We start from the raw sequence: 10,975 nt of genomic DNA on the forward strand, positions 1-10,975 counted from the left end.
CTAAATGATGAGGAACTGTCAAATGTGGTTGCTGAGAGGGATTTGGATGTCCCTGTTCACAAAATACAAACACACAACGCAAGCAATTATGAAGAAAAATTGTACAACTGGGCTTTATTGCAAAGGGGTGGGAGTATAAAAGTGAGGAAGACATTGGTGAGGCCATGTACACTGCTTTGGTTTCTATACCCAAGGAAGGGTTTATTTGTGTTAAACAGGGTGCAATGAAGATTTACTAGATTGACTTCATTAATAAATAGGCTGTGCTACAAGAGCCATTGAGTGGAATACATCTATATTCTTTAGAAGAAAGAAAAGTAATCTCATTGAAACATTTCAAACTATAAGATGACTTGCAAAATAAACACTGCGAGATTACTTCCCCGGCTGGTGATTCCAGAAGAGGTAGGCATCATCTCAGTTTAAGGAGTTAGTGGTTTTGGACTGAGGTGAGGTACATATCTCAGATGATTGTGATTTTCGGAGATTCTCAGATGCAGGCGCTCAGTTACCGAGTATGTTCAAGGCTGAGATTTACAAGATTTTTTTGGACTGTAACAAAATTCAGGGACTGATGAAAAAAAAAGGAGCTCTGGTTGAGGATTAGTCATGATTTCGTTTAATGGTGGATCTGTTTGAAGGAACCGTGTGGCTTAATCCTGCTCCTGCTTCCATGTTCCTGTGTCAGAGGGGAGATGTGGCATTGTCACTGGACCAGTATTCCAAAAATCCAGGCTAATGCCCTCAGGTCATGGGTTTAATCCCATCACGGCAGCTCGGAAAATTTAAATTCAATTTGTTAATAAAGATCAGGACCTGAAAATAGTCCTCTGCAACGGTGACTATGAAACTCTGAAATGGCCAAGCACTTCACTCAATTCAAGAACAATTAGAGATGGGTGACAAATGTTGGCCTTACCTCTGGCAGCCTATAATCTCTGGATCACTAGTGCAGTACTATCTGCTGTTCTAGATGGTGTCAGTCTCCATGTATCTTACAGGTAACAGCCACCTGGATGAATGATGAGTATTCCATTGCATTTCTGACTCAGGCCTTATAGATGATGGAGGGATCAGAATTGCAGCCATTCACTGCAGACATTTTTTTCGTTTCATTCATGGGATGTTGGCATCACCGACTGGCTCAGAATTTATTGCCTGTCCCTTCTTGGCCCTGAGAAGGTGGGGGTGAGCTGCCTTCTTGAACCGCTGTAGCCCCTGTGCTGTGAGTAGACCCACAATGCCATTAGGGAGGGAATTCCAGGATTTTGACCCAGTGACGGTGAAGGAACAGCCATATATTTCCAAGTCAGGATGGTGATTGGCTTGGAGGGGAACTTGCAGAGGGGAGCATGTTCCCATGTATCTGCTGCTCTTGTCCTTCTAGATGGAAGGGGTCATGGGTTTGGAAGGTGCTGTCTGAGGATCTTTGGTGAATTTCTGCAGTGTATCTTGTAGACAGTACACACTGCTGCTACTGAGTGTCGGTGGTGAAGGGAGTGGATGCTTGTGGATGTGGTGCCAATCAAGGGCAGCTTTTGTCCTGGATGGTGTCAAGCTTCTTAAATGTTGTTGGAGCCACACTTATCCAGGCAATTGGGGAATATTCCATCACACTCCTGACTTGTGCCTTGTAGGTGGTGGACAGGCTTTGGGGAGTCAGGAGGTGACTTCTTTCTGTAACCATCATGCTGATGTGGCTAGTCCCCACATGTGTTTCTGATCATTAGTAGTGGCTGAGATGTTGATGTTGGGATATATCAGTGATAGCAGCAATCTTGAATTTTTGCTTGTTTACAATACTCATTGCTATTGGTATGAATGTCAATTTCCTTAAGTCCAATTTGGGAATGTGGGCATCACTGGCAAGGCCAACATTTTTTGCTCGTTCCTAAACGCAGTGAGAACATGGTGGTGAGCCACCTTTTTGAACCGTCGATGGGTCCTATTAGTAATGGAGCTATGGGGCTTTGACTCAGTGACGGCGAAGAGAGAGCAATGTAGTGTGTAACTTGCAGGTGGTCATTGTCTGCTGTCCTTCTACATCATGGAGGTTGCAGATTTGGAAAGTGTACTCATGTGGGGAAAAGAAATGACCTCGACAGTCTGTTAGATGAGTACATGACGAGCTAAAACTTTCTTCTGAGCTTGTTGGAATGTATTGTGTGAGAGGACCTAAAGCAAATGTATACTTACAGATATAGCAATGGCAGTGATATGAATTAGCTTGGTCACTTGTATTTAAAGGAACAGGAAGAATTTGGATGACATAACCGTGCAGGAAGATGATTGAGAGTTAAGTATGTTTTCTTTGGCTTGGTGGTATTATTCTGATGTCCCTTCTGTGTATTTTTGATTTGTTCATGACATTGAGGTAAGTCCCTGCATTCATGTGTCTACCATTCACAAATTTGCTTCGCCACACAAAACTTAATGTGCACCTTTTCACCCACTGTGAATCCAGCTTTCACTCATCTGTAGTCTTCGAGAAGGAAAAGTAAGGGAAAAAGGACTTGCTTCCAAGGGAACAGGTGCTCATTGGTTTACATATTGAGCGGTCTGCCATGTTAACAGCTTGTGAATATCAACTGATTGTCACTTTCTCCGTGAGTACATTCCTGCAAATGGCAGGATTTTACTGGGCCGGTGGAGTTCAAAGGTAAAATTGGTCAAAGAAATGTAATTGAAACTCTGTAAGGCACAGGAATTGTGTAATGTGATGTCTCAGGAAAGACCTGACCCTACAATGTTATAATGTACAGCACAATTGTATGTACTGTAGGGTTTAAAGCAATTAGAGAAAGGCGAACAGGGAAGGAGTCTAGCACTACTGAAGCAGGCTCAGTGCATTGCTGCAGTGCATCCAGAAGCTATTGCACATTGTCAGTCTAACCCTGGATGTTGTAAACTTCCTTAGCAGAATGTTTGTCAATTGTCATTTAACAATCCCATCTCTGATCTAATGACAGAGGGAAGGCTATGAAACAAAGGGTTGGCACAGAGGCACCTGGAAACTCTTGGAACGCAACATAATCTGCCTCGAGACTTCCAAAATCCAAGTTAGTCAATATGTCTTTGAAAGCAGAGTGTTGCAACAGCAGTGGTTTAAACAGCATGAGCTGTACCTACCTGATTTGTATTCAATTTGGAAAGGAATTGAACAGGGGCTCTGAAGAGGGAGACATTTGTCTGTACGTGACCCTCCTAGAGTTAAGGAGGAGATCTGGCAGTAACATTCAGTCACAATACACAGGGTAAAAGGACAGCAAACGGTCAGTGTTGCTATGGTAACAGACCTCAATGTTGACACTACTGTCATGGATTTCTTGCACGCTCAATGAGAATTTTCATAAAACTCGGCTTTAATTTAAAAAAGAACCTGTGGTAACTAATTTAAACCACCCTTAAATATTGGCACATGAGCAAATTTCCTGCAGTTGGTCAAAGAGGTAACTCCTCAGCCTTAGCTACCAGTCAACAGCAGGATGCTTAGTCCAACAATGTTAAATGTAATAGGGATTCTTCCTGTGCTGATAACTGGACAATTAGTACACAATCCAATGAAGAACATATCGGCCCCAGTTCAAATAACCTCTCTGCTAGGACCTTTCCCCACAGGTCAGAACGCAGTTGACATGATGATCTCGACCGTATTTTGTGGGATTGTCCCATTCGGTGCAACTCGGAGCGGTGTGTTTTTCCAGAGTTTCCTGTTCTTGAACTCCTCACTGATTTCCAGTGGGGTCTTGCCCCCTGTTTCCAGCAGAATGAAGTAGCCCATGATGGTAAGCAGTAAGCAGACTCCACAGAATATCAGGAAGCACAGGTAGCCCAGACCTTCCTGCAACAGAAACACAGGCAGTGAGGGGAGGGAGAACAGTACAGGAGGGTTAGTGAGTGAGACCGAGGGATGGTCAGCGAGGGAGGCTGAGGGAGGGTCAGTGAGTGAGATCAAGGGAGGGTCCGTGAGTGAGGCTGAGGGAGGGTTGGTGAGTGAGACCGAGGGAGGGTCAGTGAGTGAGGCTGAGGGAGGGTCAGCGAGGGAGGCAGAGGGTGGGTCGGTGAATGAGGCTAAGGGTGGGTCAGTGAGTGAGACCGAGGTGGGGTCAGCGAGGGAGGCTGAGGGAGGGTCGGTGAGTGAGACCGAGGGAGGGTCAGTGAGTGAGACCGAGGGAGGGTCGGCAAGTGAGGCTGAGGGAGGGTTGGTGAGTGAGGCTGAGGGAGGGTCAGTGAGTGAGGCTGAGGGAGGGTCAGTGAGTGAGGCTAAGGGAGAGTCGGTGAGTGAGCTGGAGGTCAAGACAAATCGATCAATGTTCTGAGAGAGACGCACAATTGTCTGCTTTACAATTATTGACATGACTTACCACCATGAAGGAGAAAATGATTGTGACCAGGAAGAGACCAAACCAGTTGAGGAAGCCATTGATAACATAGCCAGCTGGACGGTCAGATTGCAGGAAGATTTCTGAGGGTAAGATTATAGCCACTCCACCTGGAACAGCACCAAGAAGTATTCCAATTAGATATCACTGCAACCAGCATCTCCATAGGAAATATCCAACTCCTCACTTTTAATTCAAGTTATCAAGACCCCTGGATTGTCTGAAAGCCTACCTGATTTGATAGGAAAATAAAAGGGAAAACTGGAAATGGGATAAAAGGCAATGGATAGTGGAGAATTGGGGGTGGGAGAAGTGTTCGACTCAAAGTCAGGTATCATCAAACTGGATGTTTCTAACTCCTGGGTCAAAATACTTCCCAGTCCCTCTTGCCCACAGTCAGTGCTCACTCAGCTCAGTGTTGCCACTGCTAACAGGTGGCAAAAAATCAAGGGGCAGATCACCCTTGTATGTGGGTGTCCCCAGAAGTGTACTTGAGTCATTCGTAAAGATCGAAGCGCCTTTCATGAATGGAGCGGTGACTTAAGCAAAAGGATACACTGGAATACAATGTAAATAAATGTGAAGTTGGAATACAATGTAAATAAATAAATGTGAAGTCATACATTTTGGTAGGAGTAATAGTAAAAAGGATTATTACTTGAATGATAAAAAGTTGCAGCATGCTGCTATGCAGAGGGACCTGGGTGTCCTTGTGCATGAATCACAGAAGGTAGGTCTGCAGGTACAACAAGTAATTAGGAAGGCAAATGGAATTTTGTCCTTCATTGCTAAAGGGATTGAAATAAAAAGCAGAGAGGTTATGTTGCAGCTGTACAAGGTGCTGGTGAGGCCACACCTAGAGTACTGTGTGCAGTTTTGGTCTCCTTACTTGAGAAAGGATGTATTGGCACTGGAGGGGGTGCAAAGGAGGTTCACTAGGTTGATTCTGGAGTTGAGGGGGTTGGCTTATGAGGAGAGACTGAGTAGATTGGGATTATATTCATTGGAATTCAGAAGATTGAGGGGGGATCTTATAGAAACATATAAAATTATGAAGGGAATAGATAAGATAGAAGTAGAGAGGATGTTTCCACTGGCAGGTGAAGCTAGGACAAGAGGGCATAGCCTCAAGATTAGAGGGAGCAGATTTAGGCCTGAATTGAGAAGGAATTTCTTCACCCAGAGGATTGTTAATCTATGGAATTCCTTGCCCAGTGAAGTAGTTGACGCTACTTCAGTAAACGTTTTTAAAGAAAAGGTAGATTTTTTTTGAACAATAAAGGAATTAAGGGTTACGTTGAGAACGCGGGTAAGTGGATCTGAGTCCACGAAAAGATCAGCCATGATCTTATTGAATGGCGGAGCAGACTCGAAGGGCCAGACGGCCTACTCCTGCTCCTAGTTCTTATGTTCTTATACCTGTCTGACTCAGCTCACCTGGGCCTACTCCGTAGCTGAAGACATAAGCGAAGATGATGGTCAAACTGCAGTATGGCATCCAGCTCACGAGGTGCTGCAGGTAACAGACAGGGTTAGGAACCAATCATACGAAAGCATGAGCATTTTCTAATGCTCACACTGCCCTTCCGTCTCTGGGACAGCTGACCGTAAGGAAACAGGAATATAAGATGAGGAAACATACAAACATACCCCTTAGGAACCTGTTTGCCATTTGAGAAGATCACTGGGTAATCTGATTACAACCTCCATTCACTTTGATGTCTACTCCCTTACCCTCAGTCTCCTTTGTTATGATCTAACTCTGAGAGAAAAATATTCAATGGCCCAAATCTTCCAGTCTCTGATAGTTGGTGTTTAGATTTTTGATGGGTAATTACTGCAGATCTGGAATTCTCTGGAAAAGTCTCTGAGAGTTCCAACTATATAGATAGCCAGGTAAACATGGCTAACAATGAAACCTGTGATGATGCTATATATTTAAAAGGTTATTTTGTCCTAGGTTTTTTTGGAAAGAGAGATTGAATGAGAGGTACTGAGCAGTCTGTAAGAAAATCAACAGCTTGTGAGGCCTTGGATTTTTTTTTCAAGTTAGAACAATAGAAGCAGCCTGAATGGGTGTGGTCAAACTCCCAAAGAACCAGGGATTTTATGTTTAGCTTCCAGCATTTGCTGTTGGGGTCTTGAAGAGGTGAAAGCTTTTGCTTATCCCTTTCTCAGTTACAGCCATAAGCTAGGGATTCTCTGCCTGCTGATGGGAGTTGCACGTGAGACATTCTGTTTTCGGAATTTGCCTTTTGCCAAGGATTTGTTTATGGAATGTTATTATATTGGAACACTGAATTAGTAACAGTAACTGTACCTATTATTCTGTTAAGTTTTCCGATTCAGTTAAGTTATTCCAATTTCTTCTTCCTTTTGTTGCATTTTAACTATTGTGGATGAATAAAGTGTGTTTTGCTTTAAATCTGGTAGTTTGACCAATCGAATTGTATCTGGAACACATCACCTTACATTTTGAGGGGGTTTGGTGTGGTCCATAACAAACCTGGTGACACTCCCTCCCCTGAGTCACCTCTGACCACTCCGTCCCAGACACTTGACGTCACACATGATACGGTCAAGACCCTCCACCATGTCTGATCCCATTATCTGGACCTGACTAGAACTCATTCTGCACCTGACCCCCACATGCCCCCAGATTTGACTTGACCCCCAACCCACAGCCATATCTTCCCAACCTAGACCATCCTAGGTCCCAACACCCTCCTTCCCCCAGACACATCCACACTCTTCTGACAACTTAACACCTCCAGACCCTATCTGACCCTATCTGACCAGCCTATCCACTCACCCAATCTGCCATTTAATCTACCCTGCCTCATTTTGCACTGCCATCTAAAACCTCTGTACCCACCGTGCCCTTTGCCAGCCTGTCCTTTGCTGTCCTTTCCCCTTGCCCGCTTACCTCTCCATTCCTTCACCCACTGACCTGACTCAAGTTCATTCACTGACACATTGAGAGGCTGTTGCACTGCCCAACAGGGTTCATTGTGTTCTGGGGAATGAATGGATCCACCAGGCCATGGCAGCTACTGTGTGAAAAAGGGAAATGTGCCTTGGCTTCCTCTAACGTGATGAGAACTCATCTGGAATAAAGGTGCAGTGCACATTTCACCATCGGAAATTGGGCCCAAGAATATAGGAAACGAATGTGGATTAAAATAGTAAGTGCAGGAGCAGCAATCCAAACCTAGGAACAAAAACAACGTTGCTGGAAAAGCTCAGCAGGTCTGACAGCATCTGTGAAGGAAAAAACAGAGTTAATGTTTCGAGTCCAGTGACCCTTCCTTCAGACTAAAGACCCTGCCTCTACTGCCTTTGGGGGAGGGAATTCCACAATTAATAACCCTTTTAAAAAGAACGAAAATTCTCCATTTTAAATCAGAGACATCCAGTTCAAGTCTCTTCCCTGAAGGGAAACATCTTCTCTTCATTCACCTGGTCAAGTTACCAAAGAAACTTGTTTCAGTGAAATCCCTTCTCATTCTTGAAAACTCCAGTGGATCCAGGATCAACCTGGATTCATAAAATAACCCCATCATCCCATATATCATTTGAGCAAACTTTCTCTGAACTGCTCCCACTGCAGTTATCTCCTTTCTCAAAGAGGGAGACCAAAACTGTGTGCCGTATTCCAGGTTAGAGGGTTTGAGCTATAAGGAGAGGATAGAAAAACTCCATTTGTTTTAAGAATACAGTACATAGAACATTGAACAGTACAGCACAATACAGGCCCTTTGGCCCACAATGTTGTGCTGACCTATTATCCTATTCTAAGATCAAACTATCCTGCATACTCTATTATCCATGTGCCTATCCAAGAGTCACTTAAATATCCCTAATGTATCTGACTCCACTACCACCGCCGACAGCACATTCCACGTACCCACCACTCTCTGTGTAAAGAACTTACCTCTGACATCTCCCCTGTACATTCCTCCAATCACCTTAAAATTATTCCCCCTCATAATAGTCATTTCCACCCTGGGAAAAAGTCCCTGGCTATCCACTCTACCTTTGCCTCTCATCATCTTGTACACCTCTATGAAGTCATCTCTCATCCTTCTTTGCTCCAATGAGAAAAGCCCTAGCTCCCTCAACATTTCTTCATAAGACCTGCCCTCCAGTCCAGGCAGCATCCTGGTAAATCTCCTCTGCAACCTCTCTAAAGCTTCCACATCCTTCCTATAATGAGGCAATCAGAACTGAACACAGTATTCCAAGTATGGTCTAACCAGGGTTTTATTGAGCTGCAGCCTAACCTCACAGCTCTTAAACTCAATCTCCCTGCCAACGAAAGCCAACACACCATACACCTTCTTAACAACTCTATCAACTTGGGTAGCAACTTTGATGAATCTATGGACATGGACCCCAAGATCCCTCTATTCCTCCACACTGCCAAGAATCCTGCCATTAACCCTGTGTTCTGCATTCAAATTCAACCTTCCAAAATGAATCACTTTACACTTTTCCAAGTTGAATTCCATCTATCACTTCTTTGCCCAGCTCTGCATCCTGTCAATGTCCCGTTGCAACCCACAACAGCCCTCCGCACTGTCGACAACTCCACCAACCTTCGTGTCATCAGCAAACTTACTAACCCACCCTTCCACTTCCTCATCCAAGTCATTTAAAAAGATCACAAAGTGCAGAAGTCCCAGAACAGATCCCTGCGGAACACCATTGGTCACCAAACTCCAGGCTGAATACTTTCCATCTACTACCACCCTCTGTCTTCTTTTGGACAGCCAATTCTGTATCCAGACAGTCAAATTTCCCTGGATCCCATGCCTCCTTACTTTCTGAATGAGCCTACCATGGGGAACCTTATCAAATGCCTTGCTAAAATCCATATACACCACATCCACTGCTCTGCCTTCATCAATGTGTTTTGTCACATCCTCAAAGAATTCAATAAGGCTTGTGAGACATGACGTGCCCCGCACAAAGCCACACTGACAATATCTAATCAAACTATGCTTTTGCAAATAATTATAAATACCATCTCTCAGAATCCTCTCCAATAATTTGCCCACCACAGAAGAAAGACTGACTGGTCTGTAATTCCCAGGATTATCCTTGTTTCCTTTCCTGAACAAGGGAATAACATTTGCCACCCTCCAATCATCTGGTACTACTCCAGTGAACAGTGAGGATGCAAAGATCATCGCCAAAGGTCTTCCCTTGCTTCCCGTAGTAACCTTGGGTATATCCTGTCTGACCCAGGGGACTTATCTATCCTCATGTTTTTCAAAATTTCTAGCACGTCCTCCTTCCTAAACATCAACCTGTTCGAGCATATCAGCCTGTTTCATGCTGTCCTCACAAATGTCAAGGTCCCTGTCACTGGTGAATACTGAAGCAAAGTATTCATTAAGGACTTCCCCTATCTCCTCCGACTCCGCACACAAGTTCCCTCCGCTATCCCTGATTGGCCCTACCCTCACTCTGGCCATTTCTCTTGTTCCAAACATAAGTATAGAAAGCCTTGGGGTTTTCCCTGATCCTACCCACCAAGGCTTTTTCATGCCCCCTTCTAGCTCTCCTAAGTCCATTCTTCAGTTCCTTCCTGGCTACCTTGTAACCCTCTAGAGCCCTGTCTGATCCTTGCTTCCTCAACCTTAAGTAATCTTCCTTCTTCCTCTTGACTAGATGTTCCATATGTCTTGTCATCCAAGGTTCCTTCATCTTACCATCCCTTCCTTGCTTCAGTGGACAAACCTATCCAGTACTCGTAGCAAGTGCTCCCTAAGCAACCTACACATTTCTGTCATCGAACATCTGTTCCCAAGTTACCCTCTGCAGTTCTTGCCTAATAGCATGATAAGTTCCCCCTCCCCCAATTAAAGTAGCGGAGTCTGAGAGGAGACTTAATAGATATCTATAAAACTATGAGAAGCATAGATAGGATTGACAGTCAGAATCTATTTCCCAGGGTTGAAATATTTAATACTAGGGGGCATGCATTTAAGGTGAGAGGGGGAAAGTTCAAAGGAGGGACAAATTTTTTACATAGAGAGTGGTTGGAGGGTGGAATGTGCTGCCAGGGGTGGTGGTGGAGGCAGATAGGATAGGGGCGTTTAAAGGGCTTTTAGATAAGCACCTGAATAAGCAAGGAATGGAGGGATATGGACCAAGGGCAGGCAGGAGGGATTTAGCTTAATTTGGCGACATATTCAGCGCAACATCGTGGGCCCAGTAGTGTTGTACTGTATATGTTCTATGTGCTCTGTACAACAGCTGCAAAACTTCCCTGCTTTCATACCTAATTCCCGTTGCATCTCCGCTTAAGATTCCAGGATACAGGCCATCAGGATCCTGTCAGCGTCTGACAGTTTTCTGACGGCCACCTTTCCCTGCTGGTATCAATCATTACAAGTTCCTCCTTCCTTTTGATTCATTGGTATTTGGGCAGCTGTTTGTGCCCTCTACTGTGAAGACAAATGGAAAGGTCAGGCTCTTATAGGGTTAGTTGGAACTGCCGCTGCTGGAGAATCTGAGATAACAAGGTGTAGAGCTGGATGAACACAGCAGGCCAAGCAGCATCGGAGGAGCAGGAAGGCTGACGT

General features: G+C 44.5%; 1 protein-coding gene across 2 annotated transcripts in view; it reads right to left on the reverse strand.

Annotated features, from left to right (window-relative positions):
* Positions 1 to 3,338: 3,338 nt before the first annotated feature.
* The window catches only part of LOC109919922 (solute carrier family 2, facilitated glucose transporter member 11-like), a 75,776-nt gene continuing 68,139 nt past the window's right edge, over positions 3,339 to 10,975 (reverse strand). For both annotated transcript variants that reach the window (XM_020519954.2, XM_048611332.1), the window contains exons 10-12: positions 5,820 to 5,895; positions 4,365 to 4,492; positions 3,339 to 3,841 (exon numbers count right to left, since the gene is read on the reverse strand). In XM_020519954.2, coding sequence (XP_020375543.1) covers positions 3,620 to 3,841; positions 4,365 to 4,492; positions 5,820 to 5,895 — 426 coding nt within the window. In that variant the 3' untranslated portion in view covers positions 3,339 to 3,619. The remainder of the gene's footprint in view (positions 3,842 to 4,364; positions 4,493 to 5,819; positions 5,896 to 10,975) is intronic.

Source organism: Rhincodon typus, chromosome 24 (assembly GCF_021869965.1).
Source record: "Rhincodon typus isolate 14 chromosome 24, sRhiTyp1.1, whole genome shotgun sequence".
NCBI classification, from domain to species: domain Eukaryota; kingdom Metazoa; phylum Chordata; class Chondrichthyes; order Orectolobiformes; family Rhincodontidae; genus Rhincodon; species Rhincodon typus.